Source organism: Chiloscyllium punctatum, chromosome 7 (assembly GCF_047496795.1).
Source record: "Chiloscyllium punctatum isolate Juve2018m chromosome 7, sChiPun1.3, whole genome shotgun sequence".
Lineage (NCBI taxonomy): Eukaryota > Metazoa > Chordata > Chondrichthyes > Orectolobiformes > Hemiscylliidae > Chiloscyllium > Chiloscyllium punctatum.
In genome coordinates this window covers 95,084,467-95,104,287 of record NC_092745.1, presented here as the reverse complement: position 1 = coordinate 95,104,287, position 19,821 = coordinate 95,084,467, and the positions used below count along the sequence as shown (strand labels likewise).

Below are 19,821 nucleotides of genomic sequence, written 5' to 3'. Positions count from 1 at the left end.
AGGTCCTGGGCCTCCTCCACCACCGCTCCCTCACCACCCTGGAGGAAGAACGCCTCATCTTCCGCCTTGGAATACTTCAACCCCAGGGGAACAATGTGGACTTCAACAGTTTCCCATTTCCCCTTCCCCCACCTCACCCCAGTCCCAACCTTCCAGCTCAGCACCGTCACCATGATCTATCCTACCTGCCAATCTCCCTTACGACCTATCCACTCCACCCTCCTCTCTGATCTATCACCTCCATCCCCACCCCCATTCACCTCTTGTACTCTATGCTACTTTCTCCCCATCCCCACCCCCCTCTCATTTACCCCTCCACTCTGCAGGTACCCTGCCTCTATTCCTGATGAAGAGCTTTTGCCCAAAACGTCGATTTTCCTGTTCCTTGGATGCTGCCTAACCTGCTGTGCTTTTCTAGCACCACTCTACTCTAGACTCTGGTTTCCAGCAATTGCAGTCCTTGTTTTTACCTGGCCCTATTCCTACCCAAGTGATCCTTTTATTCCTCATATACCTATAGAAAGCTTTAGGGTTCTCCTTTATTCTACCTGCTTAAAAAGTGTTCATGTCCCTTCCTTGCTCTTCTTAACTCTCTCTAAATCTTTCCGAGCTAATCTGTAACTGTTCATCAACTTATTAGATTCCTACAGTATGGAAACAGACCCTTCAGCCCAACAAGTCTACACCAGACCCATTTCCCTCTGACTAATGCACCTAACACTATGGGCAATTTTAGAATGGCCAAGTCACCTGACCTGCACATCTTTGGACTGTGGGAGGAAACCAGAGCACCCAGAGGAAACCCACGCAGACACAGGGAGAATGTGCAAACTCCACAGATAGCAGCCTGAGGCCGGAATTGAACCTGGGTCCCTGGTGCTGTGAGGGAGCAGTGTTAACCGCTGAGCCACCGTGCTGCCTCATCTGAACGATGTTGCTCAACATCACATAAGCCTCCCTCTTCCGTTTAACAAGAGATACAGTTTTTGTCGTAAACCACACTTCCCTTATCACTTCCTCCCTGTCTGACAGGGATATACCTATCAAGCACACACAATACCTGTTCCTTAAACCACCTCCACATTTCAACTGTCCCCATCGCATGCATTTTGCTACTCCATTCTATGCCTCCTAAGTTTTGCCTAATTGCATTATAATTGCCCTTCCCACATCTATAGCTCTTACCCATGGCAAGCACCTATTCCACCGCTAAACTAAACGTAACCGAATTATGGTCACTTTCTCCAAAGTGCTCACCTATCACTAAATCAAACACCTGGCCTGGTTCATTACCAAGCACCAGATCCAGTGTGGCCTCTCCTCCTGTAGGCCCTTCGACATACTGCGTCAGCAAACCCGCTTGCACACACTGGACAAAAAATGATCCATCCGACGTACTAGAGTTATAGCATTTCCAGTCAAGGTTAGGGAAGTTAAAGTCCCCCATAATGACCACCCTGTTCCTTTCACTCCTGCCCAGAATCGTTTCATCAATCCTCTCTGCCACATCCCTGGAACTTTGCGGAGGCCCATAAAAAAACTCCCAGCAGTGTGACTTCTCCTCTCCTGTTTCTAACCTCAGTAGACAAGTCCTCGTCAAAAGTTCTTTCAGCCACCGTTATACTGTCCTTGACTAACAAAGCCACATCTCCCGCTCTTTTACCACCTTCCCTGTTCTTAATGAAAGATCTAAACCCTGGAACCTGCAACATCGATTCCTGACCCCGTTCTATCTGTGTTGACCACAACTTCGAAGTCCCAGGTACCTATCCTTCCTGCAAGCTCACCTAGCTTATTCCGAATACTCCTGGAGTTGAAGCAGACACACTTCAAACCAGTTTGCTGTCTGCCAGCACACGCCTGTGACCGTGAAATTCTGTCCATGCCCTCCCTACTCTCATCCTCCTGTGCACTGGAACTACACCACAGGTTCCCACCCCCGGCTGAGCTAGTTTAAACCCACCTGAATAGTACTAACAAATTTCCCACCCAGGATAATAGTACCCTCTGGTTCAAGTGAAGACCGTCCTGTTTGTCGAGGTCCCATTTTACCCAGGCTGAGCCCCAACTATCCATATACCTAAAACCCTCCCTCCTGCACCAACCCTGCTGCCACATATTCAGTTGATCTCCCTTCTTGTTCTTCACCTTGCTATCACGTGACACAGGTAACAAACCAGAGAGAACAACTCTGATTATTCTCGCTCTGAGCTTCCACCCTAGCTCCCTGAAGTCCTGCCTTACATCCCTATCCCTCTTTCTACCTATGTTGTTGGTACCTATGTGGACCACGACTTGAGGCTGGTCATCCTCTCCCTTCAGGACACCAAATACACAATTTGAGACATTATGCACCCTGGCACCTGGGAGGCAACACACCAACCGTGAGGTTCTTTTGCTCCCAACGAACCTTCTATCTGAGCCTTTAACTATGGAGTCTCCAATGACTAACACTCTCCTCCTTTCCCTCCTTCCCTTCTGTGCAACAGGGACTGACTGTGTGCCAGAGACCTGCACCCTAATGCATGCCGCTGGTAGGCCATCCCCGACAACAGTATCCAAAATGGTATACACATTTCTCAGGGGAATGCCCACAGGGGATCCCTGCACTGACTGTTTATTCCCCCTTTTAACAGTTACCCAGCCTTCTTCGTGCCTAGGAGTAACTACTTCCCTGTAACTCTTACTTATCACAAACTCTGCCACCCGAATGGTCCAAAGTTCATCCAGCTCCTGCTCCAGTTCCCTAATGTGGCCTTGGAGAAGCAAGAGTTGGGTGCACTTCCTGCAGATGTACTTGGATAGGACACTAATGGCGTCCCTCACCTCAAACATCATGAAGGAGGAACATTTCTCTCCCTGCACTGCCATCCCTGCTAGTCCCCTTATCAGAAAGTAAAAAAGATGAACTATTTGATAAGGACTCCAGACAGAAAGAAATCACAGAGTGTGTGGTGTGAATATGCTCAAAAGGTATTTTGACAAGGAAGGAAAGCCAAAAGAAACTATTTGTTATTTGTTACAATACAGAGAGAAGACCAAGGTCAGAGGGTTCTGAATTGGAGATTTCTCAAATTAAATTGGACAATGAGGAAGTTGTCAAAATTGGGATAAATTATCGAGTTAACTTCCAGAGGAATATTGGAATGACCTGAAAGAGTTATTACTATCACATGAGGAGATACGTGGAAATAAGCTGAAAAGTATTAATTATGCATGATGCAGCAAAAAGGAGATGCTGTTCCTTGTACATATAGACCTCTAAAGTTGGCACAGGTTCAAAAGGAGATTGAACACATGCTTCAAAATGACATAATCAAAGTGAGTTAGTGACTGGAGCTCACCCATAGTAATGGTGCCAAAACGAGATGGTACCCTGCAGTCATATGTGGACTATCACAAAGTCAGTGCAGTTACAAAAACTGATGCATTTCCTATTCTGCTTTTGGAAGACTGTGTTGAAAAGATGGGACAAGCAACTTATTTTTCCAAGTTGGACTTGCTCAGAGGATACTGGCAGGTACCTTTGTTTGAAAGAGCAAAGACAATTTCAGCTTTTGTAATGTCGAACGGACTGTATCAGTTTAAGGTCATGCCATTTGGTATGAAAAATGTGCCAGCCACATTTCAGAGACTAACTAACAAGGTCATTGCCAGATTACTCAACTGTGTCGTGTATATAGGTGACGCAGTGATTATTTGGTCACACATCGAAGGAACATTTATCAAACTTGTTCGATTGACTTCAGAAAACAGGCTTGGTGATAAACCTGGCTAAAAGTGAATCTGCCAAAGCACAAGTAGCCTTCCAGGGCCATGTTACTGGACATGGACAAATGGCCCCATGGGGATGCAAAACCAAAGGTAATTGTGAGGTTCCCCATACCATCAACAAAAACAGCAACTCTATAGTTCCTGCGACTGAGTGGATTTTATCAAAAATTCACACCAAATTTTATCAGTGTGGCTGTTCCACTCACTGACTTGTTGAAGAATGGCAAGAAGTTTCAGTGGGAAGCTGACTGTCAGAAGGCATTTGACAGTTTGCAAGCTGTGTTAACTACTGCCTCAGTATTAGAGTCATAGAGATGTTTGGCACGGAAATAGACCCATCCGTCCAACCCGTCCATGCCAACCAGATATCCCAACCCAATCTAGTCCCACCTGCCAGCATCCGACCCATATCCCTCCAAACCCTTCCTATTCATATACTCATCCAAATGCCTCTTAAATGTTGCAATTGTATCAGCCTCCACCACTTCCTCTGGCAGCTCATTCCATACACGTACCACCCTCTTTGTGAAAACGTTGCCCTGTAGGTCTCTTTAATATCTTTCCCCTAAACCTATGCACTCTAGTTCTGGACTCCTCGGCTCCAGGGAAAAGACTTTGTCTATTTTGGGCGGCACAGTATCACAGTGGTTAGTACTGCTGCCTCACAGCACAAGAGACTCAGGTTCAGTTCCCGCCTCAGGGAACTGTCTGTGTGCAGTTTGCACGTTCTCCCAGTGTCTGTGTGGGTTTTCTCCGGGTGCTCCGGTTTCCTCCTACAGTCCAAAAATGTGCAGGTTAGGTGAATTGTCCATGCTAAATTGCCCGTAGTGTTAGGTGAAGGGGTAAATGTAGGGGAATGGGTCTGGGTGGGTTGCTCTTCGGAGGGTTGGTGTGGACTTGTTGGACTGAAGGGCCTGTTTCCACACTGTAAGTAATCTAATCTAATAGTAATCTAATCTATCCTATCCATGCCCCTCATGATTTTGTAAACCTCTATAAGGTCACCCCTCAGCCTCCGACGCTCCAGGGAAAACAGCCCCAGCCTGTTCAGCCTCTCTCTATAGCTCAGATCCTCCAACCCTGGTAACACTCGTGTAAATCTTTGCTGAACCCTTTCAACTTTCACAACATCTTTCTGATAGGAAGACCACCAGAATTGCACACAATATTCCAACAGTGGCCTAACCAATGTCCTGTACAGCCACAACATGACCTCCCAACTCCTGTACTCAATACTCTGACCAATAAAGGAAAGCATACCAAGCACCTTCTTCACTATCCTATCTACCTGCGACTCCACTTTGAAGGAGCTATGAACCTGCACTCCAAGGTACTCCAAGAACCTGCACTTCTTGATGCCATATATAGTCAATTGCTGCCTTGATGTGAAATATAATAATCCTCACTTCAGCTCTGAAGTTCAGCTCTTTTGTTCAGGTTTGTACCAAGGTTGTAATGAGGTCAGGAGCTGGGTCTGACAGAAGTCGAACTGAGTGTCAGTGAGCAGATTATTACTGAGTAAGTGCAGTTTGATAGTATTGCGACGACATCTCCGAACATTTTGTTGATGATTGAAAGTAAATTGATTGGACAGTAATTGATCAGATTGGATTTGTTCTGTTTTTTGTGGACAGGACATATCTGCAAAATTTACCACATTACTGGTTAGATCGCAGGGCATTAACTGCACTGGAATAACTCGGTCAGGGGTGTGGCTAGTTCTAGAACAGAAACCTTCAGTACTATTAAAAAAAAATTTCAAGGCCAGTAGCCTTTTTACTATGTAATACCTTCAGCCTTTTTTGATACCTGGTGAAGTGAATCTAATTGGCCAGACATGGGCACCTGTGATGCTGAGGACCTCAAGTATAGAGAGTCATAGAGATGTACAGCATGGAAACAGACCCTTCGGTCCAACCCGCCCGTGCCGACCAGATATCCCAACCCAATCTAGTGGCACCTGCCAGCACCCAGCCCATTTCTCTCCAAACCCTTCCTATTCATATACCCATCCAAACGCCTCTTAAATGTTGCAATTGTACCAGCCTCCACCACATCCTCTGGCAGCTCATTCCATACACGTACCACCCTCTGCGTGAAAATGTTGCCCCTTAGGTCTCTTTTATATTTTTCCCTCTCACCCCAAACCTATGCCCTCTAGTTCTGGACTCCCCGACCCCAGGGGAAAGACTTTGTCCATTTATCCTATCCGTGCCCCTCATAATGTTGTAAACCTCTGTAAGGTCACCCCTCAGCCTCCGACGCTCCAGGTAAAACAGTCCCAGCCTGTTCAGCCTCTCCCTGTAGCTCTGATCCTCCAACCCTGACAACATCCTTGTACATCTTTTCTGAACCCTTTCAGGTTTCACAACATCTTTCTGATAGGAAGGAGACCAGAATTGCATGCAGTGGCCGAACCAATGTCCTGTACAGCCGCAACATGACCTCCTAACTCCTGTACTCAATACTCTGACCAGTAATAGAAAGCATACCAAATGCCTTCTTCATTATCCTATCTACCTGCGACTCCACTTTCAAGGAGCTATGAACCTGCACTCCAAGGTCTCTTTGTTCAGCAACACTCCCTAGGATCTTATCATTCAGAGTACAAGTCCTGCTAAGATTTGCTTTCCCAAAATGCACTATCTCACATTTATCTAAACTCCATCTGCCACTTCTCAGCCCATTGGCCCATCTGATTAAGATCCCTGAGCAGCTACTTCTTACAATTCTGTGGCATCTACAATCATACAGCAGTTTCCCACACCTAATTACGCAAAGCCTTTAAAAGGTGGCTATCGATGCAAGTGATGTTGGTGCGGTGCTGTGCTCTTGCAGGAAGATGATGAGAAGATAGAAAGACCCATCAGGTATTTCTCCAGGAAACTGAATAGTCATCAGCAGAAATATTTGATGGTTGAGAAGGATACTTTGAGCTTGATGTTGGTATTACAACACTTCAATGTGTATGCTGCCAGTAACGTATCAAAGATAATCATATACACTGATCTTAAATTTCTCCACAAACTTCAATGAGTTAAGAACAAAAATGCCCAACTGTTTAGATGGAGTTTGTTTTTACAGTCATTCAAATTGAAAACTGTGCATGTGGCAGGAGAAACAAACGTGATTGCCGATGCATTGTCGCAACTCGAATGAGAAACAGACGCATTCGGTGGCAGGAGTAAAACAGACTGAAACGGAATGTAGTAGTGCATGTTTATAGTCGATGTAATGTATGCATGTGTTGCAGTGTACTAACAATTTAAGATTAACGAGTTTCAGCATGAAGCTATATTTGGATATTGATGGTTTGTTTTTTTAAAGGGGGAAGGTGTAACAATGCTGCTCCTTTAATAAGGTTATGTTGTCCTTGGTTTTTTTCCCCCAGAAGTTTGTAAAAGACACAGACTTTGAAAAGTCTGGGTTTGAAGGGCTTTAGGGCCAATTTGATTGTAGCTGCCTCAGGCAAAAGGCTTTTAAGTTTTAAAAAACACTTGTACGATGGAAAGGGGAGTGGCCAGTTCTCTCAGTTCAGCTTTTCTCTGGTTTGTTTTTTTAAAGTAATAGCGCTTTGAAACTGCTGGACACAAATAAGTGGGTTCATGCTGGTACCCTCTCTCTGACATCTCTCCTGTGTTTGATTTTACTTTTTCTGCTAAAGGATGTTTATGGGGATTGTTGCAAGTATTTGGAACAGTATCATTAAGTTGGGATGATCGGTTGGGTTTTTGAATATTAAGTTAGTCTACATTCTGTTCTCTTTTGTTTGTATTTCATTTGGTAATCTTATAAATAAATTCTGTTTAGTTTAAAACTACGTGGTTTGACCAGCAGCATCTCTCCTTGAATATCTGCGTTACACTTGCTTAAGACAACTAGCAAAGTTAGGATCTGGGCTACTTTCCTGAAATGTTTTGAGGGGGTCTAGTCTGGTCCATAACACACTGTGGCAGCAATATGGTGCAGCAAGATTCACAAAGGGTTTAAGAATATATAGCTTGCACCCAGGTACCCTAACATGGAAATCTGTTCAATGTCATTAATTTTGGTAGGAAAGAATTTTAATTTTTCAATGCGGGTCATGTGGTGAATCTCCATTACTTAAGCAAATGCTTGCACAGAAAAGTATAAACAAAACATTTAAGTTGAATTGTAGCAGTCGTTATCAGTTACTTCACTCACTTCTAATTTGTTGAAGTCTGAATGTTCCGAGATTTCGTCATTCCGGTCATCTTTCAGTGTCTTCAGAAACTCACTCTTCTTGTCTGACTTTACCCGAGTTAGTTTCATTAAACGATTTGTGCTGATCTCTATTGGAGGGGTGGTACTTGAAGGAGTCTGAAAAAAAAGGAACCATTTTGAGAAAATATCTAAGTTTAATGATAGTATACTCTCAAATTAATATATTGTTTGCCTCATTTTGCTATACCCTGCGAAATCCATAATGAGGGAGTTCACAAACCAAAATCTGAGACATTTTATTTTAGAGACTTTTGTCAACTAGGCTAATGCCTTTTAACGACAATTCAGCACGAGATTTGTGTGACGCAAATTTGGTAAATTAACAGTTAAAGTGAGTAAAGCAATGTCACAGACAAAGTATGAAAACAGTAGAGGAAAATAAGTCTTCATGATAAGTGCAAGTATATTTTAAAAATTTTCAAATGTCAAAATAGAGCAACAAATTTAATATCAGTCCCCTGAAGACATTTTGCAAGCTCCAAAACTAAATAGGTACCTTTTTAAATGAATAATTTATAGTGTTTTACTGGAACAAAAAAAACACACCAAATTTGGAGTCCTCAGTCAGGAACCATTCAGACTATGCCATTTTGTTATACTTGACAGCTCTTGATAATTAATTCTCATTACTTGCCTTTTGTCCACATCTTAATATTAGTACTGCTTAAATATACTGCTCGTTAAATATCCCAAATGACTTTATTTACAGCTTTCTGAAACACTATTTCATATTTTCACAATTCATGTTTTTTTTAAAGACTTACTGAAATATTGCGTATTTAAAGTAGGAGAAAAGGACAGGGCTGGCAGGTTTGGGACCAAAGTGGTGTCCAGAAAAAGAAGTGCCCAGATCACACAATGCTACTTGGAAAGAAAAGCTGCAAGGCTTTGTTGTGGAGGTGTGGCATTTTGGCTTGAAACAAATTAGCAAGGAATAGTACCCCTAAGTTGGAGCAGCAAAGACTATAGTTGATCACGAGTGCTCAAATGAATTTGAGCAATGCTTTGAAAGGAATTTGATGATAAAAGATAAAAGTTGTCACTGGGTCACAGCAAACCAAGGTGGCTTGGTAAAGACAAAGGTGATCTGAATGCTGACACAGGAAATGGAACTCTGAATTACCTCAAGTTTGCAAATATATGTTGCGCCCCTGTGAAAAGCACTGCAGGAGAAATTAATCCCTCAAAATGAAAAATTATAAAAATTAGATGTTGAGCAGTTGCAGCATGTTCAGAGCACAAAACATCATGCTCTAGCCATGGAAGATTTTAAAATTAACATTCAACCAAATAGGGAGAAACCTAGCTGAAATGTTGTTCCGAATGCTGTTGTTCCACATTTGACTTGGCTTAGCCTGTCATAATCACTAACTAGCCAAGTTAAATAGTGCTGGATTGTCAACAGCGTTAATATAAAGTATTTTAAGTTAAGTTTCAGCTTGCTCAAATGAATGAGAAAATACTTTCTCTGCCCTGGTGTATCAATATTCAACTTCAATAGACTATCCTACTACATCCTATTTTCTATCTGGTAATCTGTAGAATCAGAATCTGCATTATGACTTTCAGGTCAAGTATTCCAAATGTACTTCATACATCAATGAAATATCATTTGTATCATGTAGGCAAATTTAGCAGCCAGTCTGCATAAGGCCCACAAACAGCAAAAAGATAGTTAACTAGATAATCAGTTTTAGTGGTGTTAGTTAAAGGAGAGGTATTGGCCACCACATTAAGAGAAATTCCCAACTATCTTTGAGAAATACCATGGATGCTTTCACATATACTTTCATCAACATCATTCGGAACAACATTTCAGCTAGGTTTCTCCCTATTTGGTTGAATGTTAATTTTAAAATCTTCCATGGCTAGAGCATGATGTTTTGTGCTCTAACCATCCTGCAACTGCTCAACATCTAATTTATATCATTTTTCATTTTGAGGGATTAATTTCTCCTGCAGTGCTTTTCACAGGGGCGCAACATATATTTGCAAACTTGAGGTAATTCAGAGTTCCATTTCCTGTGTCAGCATTCAGATCACCTTTGTCTTTACCAAGCCACCTTGGTTTGCTGTGACCCAGTGACAACTTTTATCTTTTATCATCAAATTCCTTTCAAAGCATTGCTCAAATTCATTTGAGCACTCTTGATCAACTATATTCTTTGCTGCTCCAACTTAGGGGTACTATTCCTTGCTAATTTGTTTCGAGCCAAAATGTCAAACGATTTATAGTGGCACAAGAAGCATTTGTATGTTAAAACATAAAACACACAAAATGAGAGTTGTAAAATATACGTCTAAGCTTTTTTGCAATCTCTATTCTAAACATTGGGAAAGCAGCCAGTATTGTGTTGTTCTCACATTTCCAAGCAGGGGGCTCAAGAGCAGAAGAAATACTTAGGATTCTTCTGGCCACAAGGAGAATGGAATAAAAAAAGTCATAAATGTCTTACAATTTATCTATACTTCTGATGTCAATGAGTACAGCATCACATACTTGTCATTCTTTATCAGATTTCTAACATAACCAAAGATATACATGACAGCAATGACAATAATTGACCATAATAACATATCAAATCAGCTAAATCAATATTAACAGAAATAAAGAAATTAAAACTGTGTCCCTACCACTTATTTATAGAAATAATTTACCTCAAGTTATTTATTATTTCCCATCAGTAATAAAGCGGATAAACAGGAAATAATTTAAAACAAGGATTAGTTGTTGTTTAGCTGATAAAAGACAGAACCAGGATACTGAGTTAATATTTTGCTTTGCAACATCATCATGTCTCACGAAGAGTATTGGTCTTAACTTTTCACTAAATACTGGAAATGAAGCAAAACATTGTAAATCCAAATTTGCAGATGATACATAGTGAGAACTGTATACTATGCAAATGCAAGCAGGGAGTTACAAAGGGACACAGAATAAGTGAATGAAACTAAATTATGATAGATGATGCTCAACATGAGAAAATAGGAGTTTATCTACTTGACATCAGAGGAAAAATAAATCAGAATTCTCTCTTAATGATGATTGATGGAGAGTGTAAAGAATAATCAACGATATGTTACTGAAAGGCAGAGCCAGTACAAGCACCAACCCCTGCTCCTAATTTGTACGTTGGTCGGAAAGTAATACAAATTTTATAAACATAAATAAAAGATACTAAAGTAGTTAAAAAAAGGTACTGGAACTTTATTGACACTTAGCAAGTCTGGCTGCATATGTGGAGAAAGTTATTGTCTGATGAGTTTTTACAATATTCTATTTAAGTTTTCAATTTCAAGTATTTGCAGTGTTTTGTTGGAATGTAAGTTGGAACACAGAAATGAATAAGGAATGTTAAAGTTATGAAAAGCATTAGTCAAACCCATTTAAACTGTTAGATTCAATTTTGAGCATTGATTCTAATGAAAGCTCTACTGAAGAGTAGAATGCTAATTTGTCAAAATCATTTTGTTTAAAAACATTACAGGCACATGTTGCATGAACTTGGTTTGTATTCCCTTGTGTTTAAGGGATAATCTCATTAAAATGAACCAGGGTTCAAAAAGGATAGGCACAAATAATTTATTTATTTTCATTTCGATCTCTTGGTGAAGGAATCAACATGTTGCGGCTGTACAGGACAGTGGTCAGGCCACTTTTGGAATACTGTGTTCAGTTCTGGTCTCCCTGTCATAGGAAAGGGTTCAGAAAAGACGTACAAGGCTATTGCCAGGATTGGAGGGTTTGAGCTATAAGGAGAGACTGAATAGGCTGGGGCTATTTTCCCCTGGAATGTTGGAGAATAAGGGGTAAAATCACGAGTAGTCAATGTCTTTTCCCTAGGGTAGGGGATTCCAAAACTAGAGGGCAAAGGTTTAAGGCAAGAGGGGAAAGATTTAAAAGGGACCTAAAAGGACAACTTTTGCACGCAGAGGGTGGTGTGTAGGCTGGTAAGATTACAACATTTAGAAGGCATCAGGAAGGGTGTATCTATAGGAAGGTTTCGAGGGATATGGGCCAAATCCTGGCAAATGGAACTAGATTAATACAGAATATCGCGTCGGCATAGATGAGTTGGACAGAAGGGTTTGTTTCCATAATGTACATCTCGACGACTTTATGAGGCTATAATATTGAACATCAAACTTCATTTGTTGAGGAGTAAAATCAGAAAGCACAACTTTTCATAAAAAGGTAATGGAAATTTACAGCTCAATATACAGTTGTGTCAAATGAAATTTTCAAGAATGACAGAAAACAACAGTGCAGAACAAGATATAGTGCAACAGCATGAAAACGGAATTGCAGGAGAAATCAGCCATATTCTAACTGACTGGAAAATACACACAAGAGGCTGAATGGTCCTTTGAGCCCTATGGTTCTCTGCATATCATGCAGTTGATAAAGACAGCAAAATGAAGGACAACTACATCTTAAAATTAACAGAACAACTCTTAGATAAACAGTTCCCTTTCACAATGTTCAGTAAAAGCAAAGTCGCCATAGTTCCAGAAGTGTAGACTGCTCTCTCAATAGACAGATAATCAGCTAGAAGGTCACTATGCTTCAGGTGAGTGCAAGGTTGAAATGGTGGGATCTTGATGTTGACCTCAGTCAGTGCAGGAATTAAACCCTGCTGTTGGCATCACGCTGCCCCGCACACCCGCTGTCCAGCCAACTGAGCTAACTGACCCCTAAAAACAATACCCAAACATGTTTCACCATTTCACACTGTAAACAAATACCTGCCTGAAGTAATACTGAAAAGTGCACCACTGAAAAGAAAAGGAATAAGCATGGCTATAGATCAGTGCTGCATATTGAAATGCTTTAGGATCTCATACTCTAATATTATTTTGGAATTAATGATATGTAAGTTAAATTTATTCATGGAGGAGATAAATGATAACAAAATATAAGTTAGAACTGATTGTATTATAAAAATCATACCTCTTTTGGAGAGATGTGACAACTACTAGTAGACTGTACTGAAGGTTTTATCATTGCAACAGGACTGGTAATTGCTGAATCTTGGCCAGAGTAAAGTAAGCCAGGTTTGTTTTCCCTTGCAACAGATTTCCATGGACCTGGCTAAATTTGAAAACATATGGCAAGTAAGTTCTTTTTCAGCAACTGGAACATATGCATTTAGTTGTGACAATAATTCATGACTATTATTGATCTTAATAATAATGTTTGACTGTTCAAATTCACCGAATAACATTCATATCATCTACGCTCTGTATTATATTGATTTATTTCATAAGCATTGTTTACACCTTACACAATATGCAGCCACGAAAACCACTGCAAAAAATTCAAACAATGGGTTACTATACCTTTGTGGGAGGAGCTGCAGGTTTGGGTATTAGATTTTTGTAAACGCTCGGGTTTGCAGTGTTTTTGTTGCTGTTAGAAAAAGGGTTTCCTGAGGAACAAAAGCTAGTTGAGAATATTGGTTCCTCTTTCAAAACTTTTTTGATGACCAGCATCTTGGAAACTGGCTGCTTGGCACTTGGAGGGTTTTCTGCATTTAGAAGGTTAAAAAGTGAATTAAATGATTTCATCTTTCCAAGTACTCGATTATATAATGGAACATGAGATAAACTTTATAAATTTCTATCCTCTAGTGTAAAACATCTACAATTCCGTTAAGTAAAGGGTATCATAGCTGTTCCAACTAACAAATGCACAGTAGTGTTCTAACTAAATTTAAAATGCAATCAATACATCTGTCCGAAGCAAGATTATTCAATGTATTTCATACAGACAGATGCAAGAAGATGATATATTACCATTTCAGAAAACAAAACAAGGTTCCTCGAGAAATTTTAAGACAAATGCTTCAAAAACAAAAAAAACATCAGGAATATTCCTCCTCCATCCATCAGGACTGCAACCTTCCTTAAGATACATCACCAAAAAGAGCTGATCATATCAATTCTGTTCAGCTCTTCAGTCCTCTCGAGAGATTGCTCTGCTGGTGCAAAAGTACTCAGGGTTGAATAGGAACTGGAAAAACCAAAATTCTGAGATCTCATGTTTAGTTCAAATCAAATTTTCAAAATTCAATTCCTGCTTGTTCAAAGTGAACACAACAGGCTGTTCAAACTCAATTTTGAATACTTGCAACACCTTAATGGCTCTGAGACAGAGTGGGAAGAGGCACAATTCTTTATCTACCTTAGGTTGCTGATTTCATGTTGGCTGGCTGACAATTCCCTTTCATGCCAAACACTACAAACATAAATGATGGTTGAAGACAGGCTGAACATAGTGGTTTAGGGATGACTTGATAGAGGTGTACAAGATGATTAGGGGTTTAGATAGGGTTGACCGTGAGATCCGTTTTCCACGTACGGAGTCAGCTATTACGAGGGGGCATAGCTTTAAATTAAGGGGTGGTAGGTACAGGACAGATGTTAGGGGTAGATTCTTTACTCAGCTAGTCGTGAGTTCATGGAATGCCCTGCCAGTAGCAGACTCTCCCTCTTTATGGGCATTTAAACAGGCATTGGATAGGCATATGGAGGATAGTGGGCTCGTGTAGGTTAGGTGGGCTTGGATCGGCGCAACATCGAGGGCCAAAGGGCCTGTACTGCGCTGTATTTTTCTATGTTCTATAGTCATGCAAAGATTGGATTTGCCCAAATATCCAAGTAATTTACATGAACCAGAGATCTAGCCAATCGATACATGAACAGGAACAATGGCAGTGTAGATTTAAAGTAATGATAACTTCTCTGGTAAGTCACCTTTCATGTGATCACCTGCTTCTGATCATTTTCATACCTTCTCGATGTCCTATTTGTTTCTCTACAATGGCTTCAGTGAGATTATTAAATTTTGACAAATCAGTTTCCGAAATAGTTTTCAAAGGAAAGTGATCAAGCTAAAAAAACAGTATCAAAGGAAACATATAGAAGTAAACTTAAATGCTCTTATTTGACCTGATCTGGTTGAACTCCATCTCAGGTGTCAAACCACATAAAACTTCTAACACCTGTATCACAACAAGCTGAACAAATACTTTGCCTTTAACGGATACAAATTACAAAAACGACAATACTATAATAAATGAAGCAAATTTCCACAGCGTATTGTCCACAGCCCATACTTTGCCCTGATTGCACAAAATTTCCATTCGCGTTATCTTTGCTTGGATAAGCACTTGACAGCACGGTGACTCAGTGGTTAGCACTGCAGCCTCACAGCACCAGGGACCCAAGTTCGATTCCAGCCTCGGGCAAATGTCTGTGTGGCGTTTGCACATTCTCCCAGTGTCTGCGTGGGTTTCCTCCCACAGTCCAAAGATGTGCAGGTTAGGTGAATTGGCAATGCTAAACTGTCCATAGTGTTGCATGCATTAGTCAGAGGGAAACAGGTTACTTTTCGGAGGGTCGGTTTGGACTTGTTGGATCGAAGGGCCTGTCTCCACACTGTAGGGAATCTAATCTAATCTAATCTTATGGAATAATAAATGGAGTATTTGAGTTGAATTGATCAATCCCACTGCTGTGCACAGGACACAGATCTGGAAAGTACATGTGGCTTCCCCTTTTAAATTATTGAGTGTTCCGAACTCAGTAACCTTGACAACAAGGCTGGCCTGGTGGCAGAAATTACTCATGTAAGTTATTTGAGTAATATGTTTGCAAGTATTTTTAAAATTATTTTTGAAAAGTACTTTGTTTTAAGTTTTTTAAAAATTGGCTAGATCTCTCTTTCATAAATGCAATGAATTGATTGCTATTTCTCACAAGGTCCCTGCAAGCCTGCTTAAAAAGACTAAATAGTCTTGGAACTGCACTGTTGATTTCCAAGACCTAATGTAAATCTTTTCTGATGAGTTGATAATAATCTAACTGCTCTTGCATAATACACAGGACTGTTTTGCTTAGAATGTTATTGTAATATATTACACTGACAGGTACGTTTTAAGTCTGATTCGAAAAAGTAGGAAAAAGTGAGTTTGTAAAAGGTGGATCATCCAGAAATCTCAACAGATTAATATACACGATTCTAGAGTTGGCCTCAAGTTTGAAAGAGAAATGTTGATTATCAGTGATGTTGCTACAACAAAACAATTACTACTTTGTGAATGCGTTGCAGGGTTCAACACGATGGCATTGGAAGGAAAGGGGAGGCTGTCTTGACATCTACATTTTTAATAATACAAATTTATAAACCTTGCATCTCATTTCCATTCCATGTCTTTCCAAATAAGCATTGTTCAATGCAGCCCTTCCAGAGTGTCAAGTCCTCTATAAAATGGATTTGGTGACTTTACTTCAGAGCATAATTTCACCACCAATGTGAATAAGTGTGTTGAAAGCTACAAAATTCCAACATACAGCAAACACTTTACAAAACGCCACCTATGGGACCAGGTGTGTGTCGATTCATCAAATATCTCGGAAGATCAAGAGGTCCACATAATCAATGTAAAAACACACACTAACTTACTGGCAGAGGGGCTTTGCATTATGATCATACTATAAATTTCTGGTATTTGAGGTATATAATTTTTTGCTGGTTCAATCCAGTGTGCCAGTTTATAAGGTACTTGTTAAAATAAAGTTTGCTGTAACATGAATGGTCTTTATTGTGACAGACATGTACAAGTTTCCAACATCATCTTACCCCACACTCCTGCTGGTGTGCTGACAGGTCTGCTCTGGCTAGGCTGTTTTTCTGCATCGGGATTCAGAGATGGCTGTTTGCACAAAAGTTTACCCAAGATTAGTATCCAATTTATTGCTCTTACTGAAGGAATGCAAATATTTTAATAGGGACATTTGCTTAAAATTATTTTAAGTTACTGAGAAAAACTTACAAAATCTTCCTCTTCAAACTGTAGTTTTTCATCTTTTTCATCCTTTTTTTCATCCTTTACCTCAGCAGGTGGCTTGTCCTGGAATCCTGAATTCTTTCGGTTATGAAAGTTGCCATTCCAATGTCGATGGGAATTACTGCTACTACGCTGGTTGACTGAGTCATGGCCTCTATTTGTATTGTGCCAACTGGCATTTTCTTTGCAAACCTGGTTTCCAAAAAGGCTAACTTGAACACCCTTCGAAACACCTGAATCTACAGAATCGTGGCGAAGTAATGAAGGCTGATACCAACCATCTAAAAATAAATCAAAATCACAAAATATTAGCCTTTTCATCAATGAAAACGGAAGATATTTCTTTCAAAGATGAACTCCTATTTCTGATTTTGCAGCCTTCATTTTTATTTAACATAAATAATACATTTATATAAAATTAATCCATTTAATCCCGTACAATGTGCATATCAATGTGCATATATAAATGTAACACTTACTGAATCTGCAAATGCATTTAACAATTGCATGGGTATAACTGAATTATCACTCGAGAAATAAAGATATTCTGCTTCCCCTGTATCAAAACGTAGTTGGATAAGTGTCGTGGGTGTGTGTGTGTCTGGGGGAGGGGTGCATGCTTGTAGGGGTTATGCGGGGTGTGTGGGGTGTGGGGGTGTGCGTGTTTGTGGTCGTGTAGGAGTACACAACAGGTGGAAGCAAAACCCAGAGTGAGAGAAACTCAGTTAGCCAGCCGAAGGGATGAGTTTTGGCGAGTCAAGAAGAAAGAACATGAGGGATCATTATGATGTCAAAACGGGTTCGCTGTGCCGAAAGCAAGCAGTGTCATGACACGGCCTGTTGTATGGGGATGAGTAAAGTATGAAAGCGGTGTTCAATCCCTAAAATTCCCTAGAACTTGATAATGAGTCCTGAAGGTTGCAAGACCCCAAGCAGAAAATGAGAAGCTCTTCTTTGAGCTTGCATTAAGCATCAATAGACCACTGCAGCAGACCTGAAACAAACATGCTAACCAGAGAACACTGTGATATGTTGAAATACGAGGTAACCAAAAGCTCAGGGTTAGTTTTGTGGACAGTAGCCGGAGTTTCATCTCCCCAGTGCAGAGGAGACCACAAGCAAAAGATAGAGCAGACTACATTGAAAAAAAATGCAGGTGATTTGCTGCTTCATCTGAAAGATATCTCTGGATCCTTGAATAGTGAACTGGGAGGAAGTAAAAGGGCATGCGTTACACCTTCTGTGATTACATGGGAAGGTAGAGTGCAGTGTGAGAAGGTGTTGGGAGTGAAGAAGTGGAACAGGGTGTCCTGGAAAGAAAACCCAGTGGAATTCTGATAAAGGAAGAGAGAGGGGCCTGTATGTCTGGCAGTGGCATCCCACTGAAGGTGGCAGAGATGGCCAGAAATCACAGGATTATGATCTCGTAGGAACAATGTTGGGGCCACTACTTTTCGTCATTTATACAAATGATTTGGATGTGAGCATAAGGGATATAGTTGGTAAGTTTGCAGATGACACCAAAATTGGAGGTTTAATGGATAGCGAAGAAGGTTGCCTCAGGTTACAACAGGATCTTGATCAGATGGGCCACTGGGCTGAGAAGTAGTAGATGGAATTTAATTCAGATAAATGCAAGGTGCTGCATTTTGGGAAAGCAAACCTTAGCAGGACTTATACACTTAGTGGTAAGGTCCTTGGGAGTGATGCTGAACAAAGAGACCTTGAGAACCAGGTTCATAGCTCCTTGAAGTTGGAGTCGCAAGTAGATAGCATAGTAAAGAAGGTTTTTGGTATGCTTTCCTTTGTCAGTCAGAGTATTGAGTACAGGAGTTGGGGGGTCATATTGCAGCTGTACAGGATATTGGTTAGGCCACTGTTGAAATATTGCGTGCAATTCTGGTCTCCTTCCTATTGGAAAGATGTTGTGAACGTGAAAGGGTTCAGAAAAGATTTACAAGGATGCTGCTAAGGTTGGGGGATTTAAGCTATAGGGAGAGGCTGAACAGGCGGGGGCTGTTTTCCCTGGAGCTTCGGAGGCTGAGGGGCAACGTAATAGAGGTTTACAAAATTATATGGGGCATGGATAGGATATATAGATAAAGGCTTTTCCCTAGGTGGGGGAGTCCAGAACTAGAGGGCATAGGTTTAGGGTAAGAGGGGAAAGATATAAAAGAGACCCAAGGGGCAACCCTTTCACACAGAGGGTGGTACGTGTATGGAATGAGCTGCCAGAGGAAGTGGTGGAGGCTGGTACAATTGCAACATTTAAAAGGCATTTGGATGGGTATATGAATAGGAAGGGTTCGGAGGGATACGGGCCAGGTGCTGGCAGGTGGGACGAGATTGGGTTGGGACATCTGGTCAGTGTGGACAGGTTGGACTGAAGGGTCTGTTTCCATGCTGTACATCTCTATGACTTTCTGACTCTAGACCAGAAACATTAATTCTGCTCTTCCTCCACAGATGTTTCCAGACCTGCTGAGTTTCCAGCATCTGCAATTCTTTGTTTTATTTTCGCAATATTGAGTGGTTTGATATTGAGTGGTGCCATTTGTTGGGATAAAAAATTTATTAAGTTCACAAATTTAAAAGTCAGTTCCAAGGATCGGTACCAAATTTCATTAAAATTGATTTTTCTTTTACACATACAGTTAATGCTTGTCATAAACCTGATGTCCATACATGTCAGTATTCTACTTCAATTGAAAAGTAACAAGGTCAGATGGATAACAAAGCATAATTTTACAATTATTAGGTCATACACTGCTGGCAAATTACTATGCAGAGGTTGCCACAAACCCTTATTATTTCCACTATTAAGTATGTGACAATGCTGTGGCTTTAAGGCGTGCGTTATGCACTGGTTTCTTTAGCAGAGAGATTGGGGTACTGGTTTGTAGCAGTCTATGCGAAGATAAAAGAACTTCTAAGGCAGTGGGGCTTTCTT

The 19,821-nt window shown here is 40.8% G+C and overlaps 1 protein-coding gene across 2 annotated transcripts in view; it reads right to left on the bottom strand.

Moving 5' to 3' along the window:
- Positions 1 to 19,821, bottom strand: part of gpbp1l1 (GC-rich promoter binding protein 1-like 1) — a 109,889-nt gene that overhangs the window by 29,214 nt on the left and 60,854 nt on the right. For both annotated transcript variants that reach the window (XM_072574361.1, XM_072574362.1), the window contains exons 5-9: positions 16,857 to 17,152; positions 16,664 to 16,736; positions 13,360 to 13,547; positions 12,971 to 13,111; positions 7,960 to 8,115 (exon numbers count right to left, since the gene is read on the bottom strand). In XM_072574361.1, the coding sequence (XP_072430462.1) occupies positions 7,960 to 8,115; positions 12,971 to 13,111; positions 13,360 to 13,547; positions 16,664 to 16,736; positions 16,857 to 17,152 (854 nt within the window). The remainder of the gene's footprint in view (positions 1 to 7,959; positions 8,116 to 12,970; positions 13,112 to 13,359; positions 13,548 to 16,663; positions 16,737 to 16,856; positions 17,153 to 19,821) is intronic.